The 21,883-nt window shown below is 44.9% G+C and overlaps 1 protein-coding gene across 4 annotated transcripts in view; it reads right to left on the minus strand.

Annotated features, from left to right (window-relative positions):
* Positions 1-21,883, minus strand: part of PCNX2 (pecanex 2) — a 283,000-nt gene that overhangs the window by 41,288 nt on the left and 219,829 nt on the right. For all 4 annotated transcript variants that reach the window (XM_057531598.1, XM_057531597.1, XM_057531596.1 and 1 more), the window contains 2 exons: positions 21,363-21,421; positions 17,123-17,338 (listed from right to left, as the gene is read on the minus strand). In XM_057531598.1, coding sequence (XP_057387581.1) covers positions 17,123-17,338; positions 21,363-21,421 — 275 coding nt within the window. The remainder of the gene's footprint in view (positions 1-17,122; positions 17,339-21,362; positions 21,422-21,883) is intronic.

The following is a 21,883-nucleotide window of genomic DNA, read 5'->3' on the forward strand; positions in this document are numbered from 1 at the left end:
TGATAGTCTCAATTAATTCATTCATTATGATAATTTTTCCTTTGAATTCCTAAACATATTAATATCTGTTTGAAACTTCTTTTCTGTTAACTCCAACATCTTTGGGTGTGTTTCTATTTTGTTTTGTTTTGCTGGTTATGGGTCACTTTTTTTCTGCTTATTTACATATCTACAAACTTTTATTATATGCTGGGTATTGATGATGTTATAGTATTGACAGTCTGGACTGTTTTTTTTTCTTCCTTTAGAGAGAGTTATTTTCTGTTAATGAGTCAATTTATTTGCATGTCAGCTTGTCAGCTTGATCCTTTTGAAACTTGTTTTTAATCTTTGTTTGGAAATGTCTACAGTAGCCCTTATTCTAGGGTGAGAATATCTTTACTCCTAAAGTTGGTCTTTCTGGAGCTCAGTTGAATTCCTGGGATGTTCAGCCAGGTCTCTCCACTGGCTAATTGGAATTTCTACATCTCTCATCACGATACGGCCTCTGTCATCTCTATTTAGCTCACCTCACCAGTTACTGCTCTCTGTCAGGCCTTGATTATACACGCTCTTGCTATACAAAAGCAGGTTAATATTCATCCAATCACTAAAGGGGATCCCTATACTGATTTCTGTAGCTCCTTATCTGTGAAATTCACTCCTGCCTAGTACCCACAAAGTCCAGCTGCTTAGCAGCCCAGAATTCTGATTCTACCTCCCTAGCTAAACAAGACCACTGTGCTCTCTTTGGGTTCCACCTCCCTGTTACTACAGATAAGAAAGTGCCTCTGGGAAGAAAGCAGGGACAATTGTGGGAGCTCACTTTGTATGCTTCCCCTCTTTCAATGATCAGAGCCTTGCACTGTCTATTGTTCAATATCTGAAAACAGTTGATTAATATGTTTTTTCCAGCTTTATCATTGTTTGTGGCAGGGAGGATATTCCAATACTGGCTACTCCGTCTTGGCCAAAAGAAAAAGTCTCTGAATCCCTTTACATGTCTTTTGAAACTTAATGCAAACATGAAACCTGTCCCTACACCCACTTCCACACCATTCATTTTTCCTGGGATCCCATCTCATTATTCACCATGCCTGGTACTTAGTAGGTGATAACAAGGTGGCTGGCGGAATGATCGAAGGAATAGCTGGATGAACAAATGAAAGAATTCTTATCCAGATCACTATATTACAGGCAACAGACACCCTATTGAGAAAATACATAGCAGATACAACAGATTCTTGTTACATTACAGGAGGAAGATAAAGACAGGCAATGCTTAAACTAAGCCTCTCTATACAACCCATGCGTGAGATGACCGTAATACGTCAGAGATGAAAAACTGCAACCTTCAAATAAAAATGTACACGCAGAACTGTTAGGGTAACAGTCTATGAACTAGGAGTCAAGATCAGGAAGGGGAGAGTACGCAGGTTGCTGTAACATGAAGTGAAACGGTGAAGAGCTGATCCCAGGTCTTAGGATTCCATTCATCTCTCTCCAAGACCTCATTGCTTTGGGTCCTAGCTGAAAGCACTCTTTTTTAAACATTTCAGGGATCTCTTTGCTCATTCTGTAATATAAAACTCTTATTCTCTCTGGGAAAGATGTACAGAAATACACAGGTGAAACACAAGCAGTGAGTAATTCAGATCGCAAGCTCTGGGGCACCCAGAGTGAGTAACGAACCACCACTGCGTCCTAACTGAGACACCTACTGGGACCCCGGGACTGCGGGCGTTAGACTTCAGGGGTGGGGGAGGTCTCATCCCACCCCAACGGCACAATAAATAACACTGGTTTACTGCTAGTTAATAATATGATTTGGGAAGAAACGCTCTTCCAGTGAAAGAAGTAATAGAGCTCACAAAGGAGAAGCATAAAGGGGGACCTTCACCTCAAATAGATTAGCAAAACTGTTTAAATGACATGCCTTGAGGGGTTTTTTTTCCCTCCTTCCTTTTTCTCCATCCAGGTCAAGCATTTCATTGTGTTGGGTTGATGCCAGCGTTGTTTGTTTGTTTGTTTTACATCAAACTGGAAGGAGTGTGTGTGTATTTATGAGTACATGAGATGACGCAGAATTTGGATTTCTACCACCTGAAGGAAATAAGTTAGCACCATCCTCTGTGAGAAGCAGGGGCTCATTTCTACACGGATAAGAGGACGGTTGAGGAAGGGGTTTGCTGTGAAGGACCGCTAGGCTTGGTAGAGACATTGTAACTGCCCGAGGTTTTTAATAAACACTCAGTTTAGATAGGTCTTGGTGCCTTTTCTTAGGAACAAAAGATTCATTGTCAGGTTCACATTGTAAAAGAATATGAAAATAATGAAACCCAGTCATGTCTGCAAAGGCGCTAATTTTGCTGTTCACATGCAAATCAGGCCCATATCCTTCTCAGAGAGGCTCCCTGGGTTTAGAGCATATTCCCTCCAAAGGGAAGACCAGAGGTCTGTTGCCCCTACACTGTGACCTTTCCCGGATGGCTGTCTCTGGAGTTTCCATGGAACCGAACTCTTGGCATCTTTCATGTTGCTGTGTTCTCATGGCCTAAGTCAATGGGACATAGAAGGCATTCAATAACCATTTTTAAAATGAATTTTGAGGGACTTCCCTGGTGGTCCAGTGGTTAAGAATCTGCCTTCCAATGCAGGGGACGTGGGTTCGATCCCTGGCCATTTAAGTAAGATCCCACATGTCACGGGGCAACTCAGCCCACGCGCCGCAACTAGAGAGCCCGTGCGCCACAACTAGAGAGAAGCCCGTATGCCACAACGAAGAGCCTGCCCGCCACAACAAAGATCCCGTGTCCTGCAACTAAGACCTGATGCAGCGAAATAAATAAATAGATAAATAAATAAATATTTAAAATGAATTTTAAGAGTATCTTGGAGTATTTTCATCCTAATAGATGAGCGTCCCTCATGAAAGCTGTGAAAATTGAGTGTCTGAACTGACAGCGTGTCTAGTAGATCCCAGATACTTTGCACACAGGATATGCATCAATTTCCAGAGTGCAGCCAAAATGCGGGGCAGCCATTGCGGCTGTGCGAGCCAACCCTCTCCTGGCTACCTGACCCTTTCCTCCTCCCTCTCCCTGTTGCCGAAGGGGCAAGACTACCCCCCTTTAAGCACCACTGGGCATCCTTACCAGTGACTGGCCAGGCCTGGCTTATTTATTCATACTAAATTCCAAAAAGGAATGAAGTCCATTTAAAAAGGCAGACACAGGGGCTTCCCTGGTGGCGCAGTGGTTAAGAATCCGCCTGCCAATGCAGGGGACACGGGTTCGAGCCCTGGTCCGGGATGATCCCACATGCCGCGGAGCAACTAAGCCCGTGTGCCACAACTACTGAGCCTGCGCTCTAGAGCCCACGAGCCACAACTACTGAGCCCGCACACCACAACTACTGAAGCCCGCGCACCTAGAGCCCATGCTCCGCAACAAGAGAAGCCACTACGATGAGAAGCCCGCGCACCGCAACGAAGAGTAGCCCCCGCTCGCCGCAACTAGAGAAAGCCCGCGCGCAGCAACGAAGACCCAACGCAGCCAAAAGTAATAAATAAATAAAAAATAGGGCTTCCCTGGTGGCGCAGTGGTTGAGAGTCTGCCTGCTAATGCAGGGGACACGGGTTCGAGCCCTGGTCTGGGAAGATCCCACATGCCACGGAGCGGCTGGGCCCGTGAGCCACAATTGCTGAGCCTGCGCGTCTGGAGCCTGTGCCCCGCGACGGGAGGGGCCGCGATAGAGAAAGGCCCGCGCACCGCGATGAAGGGCGGTCCCCGCACCGCGATGAAGAGTGGCCCCCGCTTGCCGCAACTGGAGAAAGCCCTCGCACGAACCGAAGACCCAACACAGCCAAAAATAAATAAATAAATAAATAAATAAATAAGAAAATCCTTTTAAAAAAAAAAAAATAAATTTATAAAATAAATACATAAATAAATAATAAAAAGGCATACACAGTACAAAAGCAAATGATAAAATTTAAGTGACAATGGGGACAGGAAAAATATAATGAAGCCAGAAGGATGTCAAGAGACCTTCACTTCATTCTATGATGTCCTATATATTTGCTAAAGGTGGGCCACTGATTTCACTCAGGCTTTCTAGCAAGCAATGTAGAAAGATAACTTGAGGAGTGTCTCGTGTCCTTAAGACAGAAACAAAATAATTGCTTGGAAGGATCATAGCTATTTCTGGCTAAGACACCAGAGAGATGACATCCCCAGGACCCTCATAAGAGAGAACATTGTACAATATGGTGACCATCATCCTTCTCAGCATTGCATGGCAGGTACAATCACGATGTTCCAGAGCTGTTCTAATATGGCCAAAGTACAATTAAAAAAATTTCTATAGGTGGCCAAAATAATTCAGCTTTAGGTATGTGGTTTTCCAGAGGTCTGGTGTCACCCAAGGGTAGATTGTGGAGATGCAGGAGGACTGGGAGAACTTCACACCTTTCAGGAAATCCTTGATACGGATCATTTCTCTCCACCTAGTTTTTTATTTATTTTTTATTTTTAAAAATTTTTTGGCCGCGCTGTGCGCCATGCGGGATCTTAGTTCCCAGACCAGGGATCAAACCTGCGCCCCCTGCAATGGGAGCACGGAGTCTTAAGCACTGGACCGCCAGGAAGGTCCCCTCTCCAGCTAGTTTTGACGGTCACTGTGCATTGAGGGGCAGTGAATTTCAACGTCCTCTCTAACAAGCACAGGAGTGCAGCTATTCTGCGCGGCTGGTTAGTGTAGACACGCCTGCTTCAATGGTCTACCAAGCTGGAGGTAGAGGTGACATTCTCCTGGGAAAGCTGGGAAGCCAAAGGAGAACGTCTGTGTCATGTGAGAAACGAAGGGCTGGCAAACCAAAGTCGGGGAGGTGCCTTCCTGGCTGGGAAGCCTGGGCCAGGATCCCTGAAGCGGGGAGGGGAGGCTCAGGCAGTCCGGCTGGAGTGGGAAGTTGAGTCCTATGGAGACATTTGAACTTCATTCTCTAGGTGACAGGTAGGCCACAGGGGTTTTTAAATCCCAAGGAAACAGGAAGAAAGTTGCACTTAAGAAGCCTTCCCCTACAGCCTTGGGGGAGTAAAGAGGAGAGACGGAGATGGGGCAATCAGCCACCCCCAGTCCCATTTCAGGTGAAAAGCGCTGGGGACTGAGACCAGGGTCCAGGCTGTTTACCAAGAGGTCAGAGGAAATGATGGAGAGGAGGAGCCATCACGTGATGGGGACTTCAAAGGGATGCGTTAAAAATGGTCCCCTGAAGCAGCAAGGCTGCACTCAAAGAGTGTCGGCTTGTTTACAACCTCCCAGCAAGGGCGGGCACATTAAAGCCCAAATGCACAACATATTTTAAAGATGGGGCCTCCCAGCCCTACAGTTTTTCTCCTTATCTGATGTGCGTTGTCCCAAACACCCTGGCAACTGGATTCCACAGAAAACCCCAAATATCATCAACGTTGTTATGTTTAGTTTTATCCACTAATAATGGTTTAAAATAACTGTACTAGAGATTTATTCGAGCTGAGTTTTCAAATGGCCACGGCCTTCATCAGCCCAACGTGCCAGGCCGGTGTTTTCCGCATGCCAAGCAATGAGGTCACCAGGAGGGGCTGACAGAGAGCAGTTTAGATTATCCTGAAAGTACAAGCAGCCCCTGCTTATGAAGTGGAAGAGACGTAGGCATCGGTACGGTTAAGCCAATGCTTTTCAAGCCTCAGGTGGGATTTACAGACACACACTTTGGGATGTGTGTTGGACTGTTATTAAATAAAATGTATTTCCTTCTGAGGCCACAGGTAAGCTCGTTCCTGAATTGCTCAGGGCCGCAAAAGGAGGAGGCCATCAGATGTAGACATTGCTAAGTACAAAATAGTTCACTTCCCTGAACACTGGGACCTCACACAGCCCAGCGTGCGTTGCGTGTTGGAAACACAAGATGTGAGAGACACAGCTTAGCCCTGCGAGCGCTTGCTGGAAATGCAGTCTTCTTAGTGACCCTCATAATACCGTAATACATGTCATAACGAGGACTTCCAGAACATTCTTCTTCAGGCTGGAGCTCTATCGTTACTTCTTGCTAGTTGGTTAGATCAAGCGCCATTTCGTGACCAAATGAAATAATGTCAGAGAAAGCTGTTTAAAAGTTTTTGAAGGATTGTCATTTCTAGAAGGTCACGGTGGAATTTTTTCCCCAAAATTTCTCCTGCAGCTTCAATGTCATGGAGATGTCTTTCTCAGCCCTTCCTCCACCCCACGCTAGTTCTCTGGGACGGAATCTTAGAACATGAGCCTACAGGAACGTGCAGGTCATCTATCCCCAGCGACCTGCCCTGGGAGATGGCCCTGTATCTGCCAGACATCACCAGATTTAATTTCTGGAAAGAAATACTTATTATAACAATAGTCTGTTTATATGTAAAGCTGTCCCATTACACTTCCTACTTGCTAATTGCTAAACATCCATTTGATAATCACCCCCTTTAAATTAATCTAACCTTAAAGATGGAGAAATGGTCACAGAGCAGAACTAAAACAAGAAACAGGGTTGGCCTGTCGAGACACTGAATGAGTTTAGTTTTTTATTCTTTTACTGGACAATTTCTTCCCAGTCCCAATTTCCATTCCTTCGGCCACACTCGACCCAAGTGTCTTTTAAGCGTCACACTGAGAATCTAGGAGAAGTGTATTTGCTCAGTGTGCAGTGGAGGAAAAGTATGTTAAAATAGTTTATAGCATGTTTGATTTTGTGGAGATAGCAGAGGTTTTTTATTATAACAATTTTCTCTCCCAAGGAGCCTCAATTTGCTTTAAGATCTGTCCACAGGAATACAACTTCTTCCATGACCTGTTCGGCAGGATAGATTTTTGAATGTGGTATAACAGTTTTTCTCAGAGAATTTTTATTTCAATACATCATCTATTTATGGGACACATACCAACTTAAAAAGTGACTTCTCAGATAGCATCTCACTGATTGCACACATCAACCTGGTTATGCAGATGTAATTTTTTCTACTAAAAATAAGGACACTGAGTCTTAAAAGCAACTTGTCCAGTAGAAGGGTCTGGTCTTTTGAATTTAAAAATCAGTATTTTCCCCTTATCACACAGTGTCTCATGAGCTTTGACCAATTACAAGCAAAAGTTCCCCGAATTTACTTTTTTCTACCAGCCCACAGGAGAAAATGAAATAAACAAAATCACGCAGTGCACAGGGAAACTTACACTGGGCAGGTATGAAGCATAAGAAAAGTTGAAATATACATAATAATGATATCTGTGAATGATATGCTTCCCTCCATTCCTGTTCCATTTCCAGATGAGAAAACCAATGCACTCAACCTTCCTGAGTTGGCCCCTTTCTGATTAATATTTAATTCAAAGTTGTATTATCTTGCTTTTCTCCCACAAACTTTTTTTGAGTGTTGAAAGTTAAAGTATGCAGACTCTGTTAATGTTCGCCAGGAAAGCCCCTCTCCTTTCCCAGACTTGCTATCTGGACAAGCAGGGCTTTGTCTTGTTCACTAACATGTCACACAATTTGAAATGATGAAAAATATGTGTTGAGGAATTCTGAGTGGAGAACCTATTATTTCATGGGTGAAGTTTGGAACCTAGGGACTTAACAGCTTCCTCAAGCTAGGTAGACAAAAGAAGTAAACACTTGCTAATGACCTAGATGTTGCCATAGAGAAGACAGCATTCTAGCTAGTTCCAAGATTAGTGAGAGCTAGGGCTCTACGTGGATTAGCCAGTTAGGATAAGCATTTGGGTTGGATTAACTTTAGATAAGATTAGGTTACACAGATATTTTTTAAATGTCCCCGCAGGCTGGTGATTATGGGCTGTTAGCCTAACTATGAAATGGCTGATAACATTTCACACAGACAGGAACATATATCTCCTTTTTTTTTGGATATTTTCCAGACCCAATGGTAATGTGGGGTTACGTCCTGATAACTAACTATGCCTCTGCTTTCCATGTTCCTTCTGCAGGAGCCGACCAGCTTTCACGCTTGTTAAGGCAGTTGGCAGTTCAAGAAACTGAGCTGCTAAAAGAGGTGCTGCCTATTAACACTTAGGAGCATATTCAGGTCAAAGTTTTACTTTTGAATTTCAACAGCCAAAAAATGGTTACTCGTTCTTTTTCCCATATTCTCTCCTTATTTATCTTTCCTTCCTTCCCTCCTCCCTCCTCTCTCCCTCCACCCCTCCCTCCCTCCCTTCTTTCTTCCTTCCTTCCTTCCTCCCTCCAAGGCAGAGGGGTTTACTACAAAGGTCATGGACTTTGGAGTCTGCCACATCTAGGCGTTTACCCCTCTGCCACCACCGGTGACTTTGCGGCCTTGGGCAACTTACTAAACCTCATTCACCCAATTATGTCATGTCTAAAAGAGAGATAATACCTACTTGCTGTATAGACTGCTTATGAAGAATATTCTGATAATATACGCAAAGGGCTTACTATGGTACCTGGCACATAATAGGTGCTCAAGAAACTTCGGACTGTCTCTCCTTCCTCCCTCAACCATCGTTTACCGGGCATCCCTCCATGAGACCGTCAGTGCACGGGGAGAGGGGTAGGAGGCCCAGCCCTGGAGGGTCTCACAGCCTGTCAGAACCTGGCTTAGTCAATTTTTCATAGCCTGCAGGAATAAAAAGCTGAATGTACAAACTGTGCAAGAACACTGAAAGTAAACTGGCTTTGGTTGTCAAGTGATTATTTATTGTTTTGTTATCAACAAACACTGACTGACTGCCCACCATGTGTGGCCGCGGGCTGAGCATCTGGTCCTGATAGCAAAGATTCACAATCTACACATACGAACACCTAAAAACAAACGTCATTTTCACCGCCGCCCCTTTGTTTTAAATAAAAGGACAGAGTAATCTGCATTGGTTATGTTTTCTTGTTTGAACTAGGATATGAACAAAAACTGGAAATATTTGATCACGTGGGAACGTAGAAAATATATACAAATGCAGTATCATTCATTGCAAGGAAATACAGAGAAATGAATAAATCACCAGAGAAAAAATGTAGTCGCACAAATAATAGAAGAGGTAAATGTCCACATAACACGATGCATATCTGATATCATTTTTCTTGAGTGTTCCAAAAACCCACTTTATCAAATGACTCTTAAATATATATGTATTTATTATATGTAATACAATAAATAAATATATGTGATATATATATGTCTGTATATATAAATACACATAATTTCCTAAGATCTCCCCTAAGATGATTTTTGGAAAACAGATCTTCCTGTGATAAAAACGTAGCAGTCCTATACTAACAAGGATATCGAAGGCTGCAGGCATATCTACACGCATAAATAAATTTCATTTCAGCAGCCTCGAAACTTTCCACGCACGTGACGCAGCCTCAGATGACAGAATCCGCTTCATCGTCCCATGAGAAAATAGTTTCACTGCAGCTCAAGCCATTTGCCCAGGGAGCCCTGCAGTCGAATTCCCACACCGTTCTAGAAGTTACATTTTCTGACCCCATCGTAATCATCACCTCATCCGCACCGAGGCCACAAACCCTTGAAATTCTTTCTCTGTGCCCCCCTGGGACTCTTGATACATTTCCCAGCTTTTCTGAATGTCCTCCCCTCTCTTCTAGGCGCTCGGCTGGAAGGATGGCCCCCCTGCTCCCCAGGGGGTCTGCAGTGCTCCCCAGTGGGACGCACTGCTTTTAACACGCCTCCCAGGAGTACTTCCAGCTGATGCTTTCAGGGGACACACTGGACCTGCCCCACCCTCTCTTGCTGACATCCTCTACAGCCCCTCTAGGTTACGTCCAGTCCTTCCATGAAGATGTTGGCTCTGGCTCGCTGTCACTCTGCAACACACCTCCTGCCATCACTCTTGGGACTTCAGTATCCATCGAGATGCTCCTTCCGACATCCTGGCCTGATCGCCACCCTCCAACGATCTCATCTTCCACCCGACCTCAGCCACTCATTTCCACGACCGTAACCCTGGACCCGGATTCCCCCAAAGTGCTTCCCCTCTGTAAATATCTGCTCCAAACCTCCTAATCTCCAGCAACTGCCTCCTCTCTTTCCAGCTCATTTCCTTTACTCTTTCAACTTCAACCATCCTGGTACCCTCCCCAGATCCCGGAAGTCCTCTCCCCAGGTGGTATTTCCACCTCTCTCACACCCTCCCTCCCCTTCTTTCTCAGCTTACATTCCACGGCCAGGCATCAAAATCACTATCACACCCTTGTCCTTGCCTTCACGACATTCATCTGGCTCGACCCCAACCCTGATTAACTCCCCCTCTGCCCTCCGCACCTGCACCCATGAAGCTGGATGTGGCTTAGAGGAAAATACGCGCAATCTTAACGGGTCTTCTTTTCAGGTCATGATCGCTGATCTCAAGTGCGCTCTTCACGCTGGGGATGGACTACTTCCCTACCCCATCCTCCTCCCGTGCTCACGCCTTTTCTTTAACGCCCCACCACGGGTTCCATCCTCCCAGCCCTTCGGATTCCATCACCTGCCATCACAGCAAGCCCTCCTCTTCCCTTGGCCTGAAATTCCTCCACGCCGCTTCATCGTCACGGAAATGCTTCTGACGCCCGATCCGATCCTCAGCTGGTGGGCTAACGCTTAGGCATGCCCGCCTTGCCTGTGGTGGCCCTGTGCCAGCAGGAAGCCAGCAGCTACTTAACATCGCCCTTGACACCAGCCGTGGCTCCCAGCACTGGGCTGTCTACCAGCAACACTTATTCCCCGGGAGGAAATTATACCAAACTCCAGCAGGGAGAAGTCCAACTGTCCCCCAGGGATGACATGGTGGAAGCATTTTATATCTCCTAGACTGATGGGCCGTCAGAGCTGGAGAGAACTTATACTCACACCGAGGCTTTGATGAAGGAATTGAGGCTCTGAGAAGCCAAGTCGCGTGTGTGCCCAGTTGAACATCCTGACCTAAAGTGGAGTTTTCTGTGCAACTGGGAAAACGATATGGAACTTTTGCAAGGCTATACAAGTGACTGAAGGCATTATACCCCAGTTACTTAGTGTTTAGTAAACCAAATGAACACCATAGTACAAATTTCAAACAAATACCCGAAAGGAAGAATGTAAAGACAGGAAATGGTCAGGTAGAAAGAGAAGTTAAGAGAGTCGTGTGGGTTTGCCCAACTCTACCACTAAGTAGCTGTGAGCCTCGGATAAGAATTCATCTCCGGGAGCCTGGATTTCCCCATTAGTTAAATGGGAGGAAGTGTTGGGATTATGGCCGTTCTGAGGGTAGAGGTCACCTGCACAGGTGAGAGAGTGCTTTGTAGGTCATAAAGGATTCCCTGCAATGCCCTTATTTTTGCTCCTATTCTCGGTTCTTCTCTTCTTCATTTCTAAAGACAGTATTCAAGTTGCCTGACTCCTCTTGCTGGCAGCTCTGTTCTCCTCATTCATGTTTCTCCTCTTTTAGAGAAATAAACCATCAACCTAGGTCACCTGGGTGACTAACAGAGAACAGACATGGACTGAACAGATAATCAGTTCTCACTTTCCCTTCTTTCTGTGCCCACCTACTCGGATGATGGTTAAATGGGTTTTCCAATCCAACAGATTCCATTTCTTCTGCAAAGGCTTGAACTTGGTGCCCCTCACACTGTGGACCTTCTAAAGTGCATTATCCATTTCCTTGACTTAGATTTAAAGCCAGTGATTCATTTGCCAGCTCTTGAACGGTTTCCTTCAAGGCTCTCTGGTTGGGTAAATGCAAGGGATACTCATAAGCCCAAGAGTGGCAGTACAATCCTGTTTCATTACATGCTCAGCAACAAAAAATTGTATTTCTATTCTGGGATGCATGGGCCAAAAGGAGGAGAATAGAAGAACGTGGCTTCTTTGCTTGTATTCTTGATTTGAATCTGTATCAATCATTCACAATAGTACCATCCAGTGGAAATAGTGTGTGCCGTGAACCCTGATCAATCCTTTGGGCTACCCAGGATCTAAACCCCTATTCTGTTTGGAAACTACCCACAGTGCCGGAGACCAGCTAACTGTTCACCAAACCTTTTTACTTTTTCTCCTGGGTACTCAGCTAGACAACATTTCTCTTACATTGGGTTGGCTGAAAAGTTTGTTCGGGTTTTTCCATACGATGTTATACCCGAACGAACTTTTCGGCCAACCCAATAGTTATGTCAATTCTGGACAACAGAATTTAAGAGCGAATGATGCATCCCAGGTTCAGAACTGGCCCATAACGATCTTCCATGCAATCCTCCACTCTCTGCCAGCTTGACACTGAAGCCCAGGGTGACCCCGAAAGCAGTGCTCTAGGGAATAGGCAGAACTCCTATTGGCCAAGATCCCTGGCAGCATGGAATAGAGCCATCCCCTCACCCTACCACTTCCTCTCACTGATTGGACTCTATGTGAATGCAAAATAAACCTCTACTGTGTCAGCCCCTGAGATCTGGGACTCAACTATTCCAGCAACCAGCAGGACATCGACCAAGGTACCCATGTTATACGTCTCGGCGAGAGGGAGTCGTCACCTCCTACTACAGGCACTGAAAAGTCAAGACCCTCTTTGTCCTCCTCTCCTTTGCATCTAGAGCACATGCGTGTGATCTCAGCATCTCATCCGTCAGACGCACCCACACCAGATGTGGACGAATGAGCTAGTGACACAAAGAAGCAGGGCTCGTGTGGAAAGCGTTCTGGGAGGGAGGCGGTGGCAGAGGCCATTCATCCTGTTTTGGGGGCAGAAGTGGTACCAGCAGTAGCATCCAATGTCCAGGATCATGATGTCAGTGACGTGAGGACAGTGCTGGGTCCACCAGCTGACGTGCCGCCCCTTCACAGGCTCAGTGCTGCCGTGTGATCTCAGGCTCTCGTGTGAGAGCCACCAAGCCTGCTTCCCCAGCCATCTCAGCAAGTCTGTGCCCTGGGCAATAGCTTCCAATAAACCCTTCTCCTGCTTCAGTTAGCCAGAGATGACTTCTGTCATTTGCAACTAAAAATTCCTATGGATACAAATGCACCCCTTTCAGTGAGAGAACGACAGACGGACCTTCTTGCTCCCTGGCCTTGCAGAGGCTTCCTCTAGGGTGTACTGTTCGTTTCCTGAGTCAGAGTTGACTTGTGCCGGGAGCAGCTCGTCTGTTCACTGGTGGCTTTGGTATGCTTCAGGACAGAGGTCTAACGCATCTGTATTTTGACTGCCCCAGGTTGTGCTGAAGGAGGTGAAAATGTGACCAAAATAAAGCCTGCTATTTGGGAAAATGGGAAGACGGAAAGAAAAGTGAAGTCCTAAAAATATATCTTGCAGAAATACCCAAAAAGGAAAAAGAAAATAAGATCTTCCCTGGGAATACGGTATTGGATGGTGCAAAGAGATAGAAAACAGAATGGGCTTTTTAGGTCAACTGGTTTCTTCCTGCAACAAAAGCATAATTTAGATTTCATCAAGGTGTATGACCTCTCAATAGCCCTGTGTTCCAAACTCCAGTAGAACTAGGCCAAGGAAAAGGTATTGGACAAGAGTGAGGGGTATCGGGGCAGGCTTTTTTTCTCAAGACTTCATTCCTGGGCAATCACTTTGCACGATCACTGCCTCTGTCTTGTGCCCAACACATCTATGTTGGTCCCCAGCTTCCTTCCATATTTCACCCAGTGACGTTTCTGGAGTCTGGTATGCTGTTATAAGATTGGCCCCCAGTGGCTCATGCAGTGTGACAGGGCCCCTTTTCTACCACCTGAGTCTGAGCTGTATTTGGGATTGGCTGGGGCTGGTGAAAGACGGTAGGGGTGACTTGGTGCCTGTCCTGGAGGCTGAGCCATAAGAGGCCTTGCAGTGTTTGTGTTCCCCCCTTTGGAGCCCGGAGACCACCTAGCTGTGAAGATGCCTCATCCCACCCATTGGAGGCTGAGCAGCACCAAGGGGCCAGGGCCGGTAGCCAGCCCTAGACAGGAATGGTTAAGCCAAAAAAGAAAACAATTCGTACGAGCTGAGACCAAAACATTCACTGTGGTAGATTAAAAACCCCTACTCTATTGGTGGGAATATAAATTGGTACAGCCACTATGGAAAACTGTATGGAGGTTCCTTAAAAAACTAAAAGTAGAGCTACCATATGATCCAGCAATCTCGCTCCTGGGCATATATCCAGACAAAACTATAATTCAAAAATATTTAAGCACCCCAATGTTCATAGCAGCACTATTCACAACAGCCAAGACATGGAAACATCCTAAATGTCCATTGACAGATGAATGGATAAAGAAGGTGTGGTACATATATACAGTGGAATACTACTCAGCCATCAAAAAGAATGAAATAATGCCTTTTGCAGCGACATGGATGCAACTAGAGGTTATCATACTAAGTGAAGTAAGTCAGACAGAAAGACAAATACCATATGATATCACTTATATGTGGAATCTAAAATATGGCACGAGTGAACTTACCTATCAAACAGAAACAGACTCACAGACATAGAGAACAGACTTGTGGTTGCCAAGGGGGAGGGGGGGAGGGAGAGGGAGGGACTGGGAGTTTGGGGTTAGCAGATGCAAACTGTTACATATAGAATGGATGGACAACAAGGTCCTCCTGTAGAGCACAGGGAACTATATTCAATATCCTGGGATAAACCATAATGGAAAAGAATGTAAAAAAGAATGTATATATGTGTATTACTGAGTCATTTTACTGTACAGCAGAAATTAGCATAACATTGTAAATCAACTATACGTCAATAAATTTTTTTTTTTTAAAAAGAACCCCTGTTGGTGATGAGGAGCTGCCAGACAACGTACTGCAGACTTCCAGAATCTAATTAACTTTGAGCCCTTCGATTCAAAGATGGGTTAAGTTTGCAAAAAAAGCTGTAAGCCACATAGAACTTGTGCTATAACAATAACTCAGATTTAACTCAGCGAACCTTAAAAGTTCTTCCTTCGAATTCCGGGAAAAATGGAAAGCTCTCAAAATAGGCAATTCTATTGCACTACTGCACCAGAGATACTTAATTTCCACCACCTTTCGTGGCATTTTCTGGCATTTGTGCAAAATGCCAGGGAAACATTGCCTCTCTTTTCTGTACAATCTGATCATTACTCCCTCAGCTCAAAAACCTTTTCCAAAATAAGCTCCCTAAATTAGATTCCTAGAATTTCTAAGGATGCACAAGAATCCTCTTTAGGTAATAGTTGTTAAAAAGTGAAGTAATGGCCATTTGTTCTTGGGTGAAAGGTGTCCTTTTGTCACTGTGAGGCTCTGGATGGCCATGACCTGACTCCTGTTTACCTTTCTAGCATTTTCTGTGACCCCTTCTTCCCAAAACACCTGGAAAACACATCTGGCTCCTTCGTGCCTCTTTGTCATCACACCAGCGGTTCCCTCCTCTCTGTTTCAACTGCAGCCCCTCCTCTGTCGAGCCAACCAGACTCCAGGCTGATTCCAGTGCCCCTTCTCTGGACCCCAAGCATCCCAGGTACAGTGCCACCTTAACACTCACCTCGCGGAGCAGTAATTGCCCATCGCATGTCTGCCTTGCGACGAGGCTCCAAGCTCCTTAAGGCGGGGCCTTCACTTCTGTACTCCAAGCACCTGAGCCAGTGCTTGACATACGAGCAGTGCTGAATAAATGTCTCCCAAGTGAATATTAGACTCATACGTCCAACTAGCTACCTGACATATTCACTTGGATGAATCAAGGGCATTTGAAAATATCCAAAAGGGAGCTCTTGATTGCACCCTCAAATCCGGAAGCGTTGCCCCTCATCCAGGCTTCCCAGTTTCAGTAAACGCACCTCTGTCCACCCGGCACTCGACCTAGAAAGCGGGGAGCAGGCTGTGCGCCCCCCCCTTCCCTCACCCCAACACGTGGGCCTGCCCGGCCGCCTCCAAGCCCCCCAGCACGTCTGTGCCTCCGCCCTCTTCTCCTGCTGGGGTGACGACAGGACACTCCTAAGTGGTCCCCCCATTTCTGCTTTCGTCCCCTCTGGTACCCTCTCCGCACGGCTACCAGAACGAGCTCTTCAAGTGCAAACCAGGTCAGTCATCCCCCTTTCCAGAACCCTCCATGGCTCCCCACTGTGCACAGAAAAAAAATGCAGCCCTTTCCCCCCTGGCTAGGAGGCCCCCGTGACCCAGCCTCCCGCCCTCTCTGGTCAGGTCATTCCTCCCTGGTTGCTCCCGACTCAGACATTCAGCACTTCCCAGTTCTGGGCCTAGAACATTCTTCCTCCTGTTCTCCTCAGGATCCTTCCCTGACGATCCCATCTCATGTACCACCTCCTCACCCTCTGCAGTGATTTAGGTCACAGACCCTTATTCACCTCCTTATACCTTTTCTGCAAGCTGTGACTGCTTTGCTCATTTGTTTACTTGTTTATTTTCCACGTCATGAGGGTAACACTCAAGGTCACGTGCCCATTGCATCCCCAGCATTAGAACATTGCCTGACACAGAGGGAGGGTTGTACTGGAGAAAGGCGTGTAGGAATGAAGGATAAACAAAGAACCCAGGAGACGGAGACGGGCCCATGAGTACATCTGTGATACTGATCCCTGCGTGATCACGACACAACTGCAGCGTCTGATTCATGGAAAAAGCAGAGTCATACTTCCAAGATTCAGGCCAACTCAGTAACCACAGGGCAGTAAGCATTCATGTAGTGCCTGCATGTACGTGATCTCATTTAAATCACACAACGACTTTATGAGGCAGCCATTCTTCTTATTATTATCATTTTACAGATGATAAAAAAAAAAAAAGCTAAGAGACACTAAATGACTCACTCACAATAGACCATGACACTCGTAACCCAAGGAACCAGGTTCCATATGGTCCACACCCTCTTATTGCTTCTGAGTTTTTCCCAGAAGGAATGAAACCAAAACCCTGACTTGCTACTCTGAAGGTTTACACCAGACGTTTCACCTTATTATTACCTCAGATGACTGGGGTTTAGTTATATCCAAATACATGGAACAAAGTGATTATAGCAAGTTCCCTAATTCTCATTCTGTAGGACAGGCATTCCATTCTTCCTTTTTAAGGGTGACTTCTTATTAAAGCTTCCCATGATAATTAACTCAAATGACTGACTTCCGACAACTTCCGACAATAAAGAGATTCTTACCTCGGAATTCCAGTCCCCGAAGTTGAAAGGTGACAAGGCCATTGCCAATTTCAATCAGGTGAACGAAAGCATTGAGGTAATCTGAAGCCAATATAAAGCAATCGCCAGAGCTGTAGTTACCCCATCGGCCAAGGACGAGGTCTCCACAGAGGGACTCCTGGAGGGCCCTTGTCAAGTGTTCGTAAAAGATGGAATTGAGGTTGTTGCCATCGTTCCCTGAAGACAGGATGAGAAATAATATGCCAAGTGAGTCCGACTCCAACGTACTTGACCTGGGAGACAGAGAGCTGTCACTTGATTAGGGGTGAATCAGATCTTCAGACACTTCGCCTGTCAGGGTGGTGACACCCTCCTATTTCTTCCCGCTATACTCTTTCTGGTCAATGTCATCTGCACAAATGGATTGAGTTCCTGTCTAAATGAGACACCTGACAAATTCCTACCTCCAGCTGAGATCTCTGGCCTGGGCTCTCAACCCGTCTACTTCCTCATGGACCTAACATCTCTTGTATGTTTCAGATGCTTCCCCCCGCAGTGGTCCAGGTCAGGTCCCCACCTCTGTTCTCCACCTCAGCCAACAGCACCACCATCCAGTCGGCCACAACCTAGGGATCTTTCTTCCCACTCCTTCCCACCCAAGTCTCTCAATTTTACTTTCTTCAAGTATTTTTTGCACCTTCCTACTTTTCTCCATTCCCATTACCCCTACCCTATTCCAAGCTCCATGATTTCTCAAGTAGATGACCACAGTGGTCATGTGACTCACCTATGCATCTTCACTGGGACCTGCTCGCTCATCGATTCTCTACCTCACAGCCAGAACAAGCTTTCCAAACTGAAAAGGGGAAGGTGGCATCCAGGATCCCCCAGCCCATGATTCAAAGCGGTTTCTCAGGGCTCTTAAGATAGAGACAACTTTATAACATCGCCTATAATAGGGTCCCATAAGTTATCCTTCATAGGAATAAGCTAGGACAGCCCTGATCAACCCAGCGTGTACGGTCACACCAGGGGCGCCGTGCGGTCTGCTCCCCACTTCACTCTCCATCTGCACCTCCCACTAACCCCTTCCTCATCCTTCATGCTCAGCAACACAGAACTTCTCTCAGCTGAGTGACTCACAGGCCCCTGCCCAGCCCAGGCCTTTGCAGAGACTGATCTTTCTGCCTGGGTTTTCCTTCCGTTCCTCTCTGGCTTATTACCGCTATGATTCTTCAGACCTCCGCTCGATGGCCACCTCAGGGAAGCCTTCAGTGACCACCTCGCCAGGCCAAGTCCCCTGTTACAGGCTGTCAGGACTCTGACCCTCTGCTTTGAAGCGCTTGTCACAGTTGGAATTTGACTTCTGTTTTTTTGTGTGTATATGTATGTATGGTTATTTGATTAACATTCAATTTCTCCAATGCACCCAACACTGAAGGAAGACTGAATATGCTTCTTTTTGTATCCCAGTACTGGCAGAATTCCTAACACGTAGTAGAGAATCACTAACTATCTGTTAAATAATAGATAACACCATAGATGATACAGCTTCATTAAGAGAAATTTTGCCTCTGAGAACATTCCCATCGAGTAACTCCAGGGTTTCATTGAGATATAATTTACAGATAATAAACTATGTGTGTGTGTGTGTGTGTATACACACACACACATACATATACATACATACATATATTCTACAATATAAATAATTATTGCTAGTATTATATATTATATACAGAAAATAAACAGTATACATACATTCAACAATATTAATAACCATTACTAGTATTATATATTATATACAAATCTATATATATTATATACAAACCTATATTTTATATATTATATACATAGATATAAATTATTATATATTGAGGCAATTTATTGTTTTTAAGTTATATATGTATATCAAACTCAGACTTATTGAGGAATAACTTACAGAGAGTAAAATTCACCCTTTCTAGTGTCCAATCCTATGAGTCTTAACATATGCCTCTAGTCACGTAACCACCACTTAGAATGATGCATCTGTGTTTCACCCATACTGTGGTATACAGCAGCAGTCTGTTCTGTTTCTTTTGTATGCAGCTACTACAGTTTGCTTATCCGTTCAACAGCTCAAGGACCTCTGGGTTGTTTCCAGTGTTGGTGACGATGAGTAAAGCCACTCACAGTACTCATGAACAGAAGTTTATGTGAACACGTTTTCATTTCGCTTGAGTCAACCCCTAGAAGTGGCACTGCTGTTCTCCAAAGTGGCTGGACTGTTTTGCAGTCCCGTCTCAGGGACTGAGAATTCTAGCTGTTCCGCATCCTTGCCAGGACTCGGTATTGTCAACTGTCGCTTGTTTGTTTAACCTTAGCCATTCGAATCAGGTGGATCAGGACCCCAAGAAGGAGGAAGGATACAGCAAAGGAGATGGAGTGACGGATCGCCCTGCTTCCCAGTGGAAGGCTACTGTGTTTCAGGGGCGTGAAACTGGGGCTTTGTAGTGCATTTCTTGTCATCTCCCTGCTGGGCCCAGACTCCTTTTATTTCCTCTGTCAGATGTCTCACGATGAAGGATAGAACCTTTTCTGAGAAGAATGGGTAAACTGGGAAGTCCTCCTGGTCTGTGGTCTTGGGGGTGTTAGAAGTACTGGGAGGGGCTAGGAGGAAAGTTTGCCATCAGTGCTTTTATTTTAAGAGCATCTTTTCTTTGGGGAGTAAATTCTGGCTCTGGAAAGTCAGAGAAGCATAGAGTTGCCCCAAAGAGAAAAGGCCTAAAGCAAAGCTCATGGACCCCTTCTAGGCCAGCTATTGGAGTAGAGACAGAGATTCAGGGAAGTTCGAGATAAAGCCTAGAGATCTGAACGGAGCTTCTCTGCTCTGTACCCTTGAGAACCAGAGCATGACTGGAGCTGCAGGAAGGTGCAGAGTGGCCCCAAGTGCATCCACATAAGGAAGAGCACTGATCCACCGCTAAGAAATCTACAAAATAACACTATCAAACTATGGATATCATTGCTAGGCATTCATGCCAGTTAAAAGCTGAATTGAAATTAGTGCATTTATAACCTAATCATGATTAATGGCAAGAAATGAACTGTCCTATGGACTGAGTCATGTCATGTTGTCTAATAAAGTATCAGTATGCTTAACTTTCTATGTAGATGAAGCCTTCCTGACCTGCCATGATATTCATTTTCTATGATGAACCAGCATGCATCCTGAGACACTAATTAGAGATTACTTTGAGTCTCTAGCACTTTTAAAGGAAAGGCCTGAATGAGAGAATTAACTTTTGCTTAATTGTTCAAACTGTTTGATGTTTGAATAAAACAAAAGAATTTAAACCACTTAAAGTGGAGAGCTTAGAACACACTGACCATGCATCTGTATAATTAGATTAAAATGAGACAAAATTATGAACAACTAAAGGTGCAATGCACTTATGAAACTGTCCATATGCCTAATATCAATGGCCCTGCAAAGTTACAGAGTCCCACAGATCCACATTAGACATACTTATACCCCAACCCATGCCCCCTTAAAGTTGGGCTGACGTAAAGTTAAACAAAAAATAAACCTGTCTCTTCAGGTATTTTCAAGCTCCAAATCATGATTTCAAATTAATCATGTACATGCCATTCAAACATAGCTAATAAGCATGATACAATTCTTCCTAGACAACATTTTTGGCCCAAGGGAGAGAGAGAGTGAGTTGGATAAAAATACAGAATAGTTGAAATTTGCATACTGATATGAGGAAAAAAGAGGTCGAATGGTTAAAAGTGAAATAGATTACAGCAAGAAAAAAGTAATTTTCTGGCAGGTAAATCTTTCCATAGCTTAATGTGGTACAAAGTTTCTGAAGACTTCTGGGTCTTAGATCCTGGAATTGCTTGCCTTTAAGGACATCATAACACTGACATTTTTCAAAACAAATTTTTGCCAGAAGACTAATACCAAGGTTTATTGTCTATATTCGACGTTTAGCATACACAAACTAAAATGTCTTAACAGGGTCATTCAATACTGAAAAGATATCTAATCATTTCTAAATAATGGAGGAATGCATTTCTAAACCAAATCAGGATACTTGATCAGTTCTATTTGCACAGTTTCATTTTTACCATCAGCGTATTTACCAAGACATGCATTGTCCCCACAATGATTAAAACATAGTGAGTACTTAATTCCCCTTTTTGGATTGAAGGAATCCATCTACACAGCAAAATAAATAAATAAAAAGAGAGAACGAAGATATCCTCTTACCTGGATCCTTTTCAATCTGGACCACCAGTCTTGTGTTGGAATTATCCATGTGCCTTGTACTAGAAGGGGGCCACAAAAGGGGAAGAGGTCCTGATTAGATCCCTCCAAATGAGAGCTGGCTCACAGAATCAGCTGTGTGAGTGGGAAATGCAGGGGGGATGGAGCTCACATATTAGGGTGTTGGCTCCGCTTTGACAAGGCTGTCGGAAGAAGGAGGGGTTGGAAGGGAGGGAAAAATACAGAAAACACATAGAGGGAAGAGATGACTAGCACTTAGGATATGGGAGATTGGCCTTCATCCTTATCAGTTTTGAGCACTCGGTCCACAAAATAAAAGCAAGCATTTGAACTGCCAATGGACTGTCCCTCACCTTCAGAACTTCAGAGCAGTGCACACATAGCTATCTTTCTTTTCAAACTGATTCCAGAAAATTCGTGATTAGCTATGTCTTCACTACTTGCTTTCAAGAGTTGGGCCCATTCTTATAGGCCTTTCTTAGGTTGAACCACAAAAACAGCTC

The sequence above is a fragment of the Balaenoptera acutorostrata genome, chromosome 16 (genome assembly GCF_949987535.1).
Source record: "Balaenoptera acutorostrata chromosome 16, mBalAcu1.1, whole genome shotgun sequence".
Classification (NCBI taxonomy): Eukaryota; Metazoa; Chordata; class Mammalia; order Artiodactyla; family Balaenopteridae; genus Balaenoptera; species Balaenoptera acutorostrata.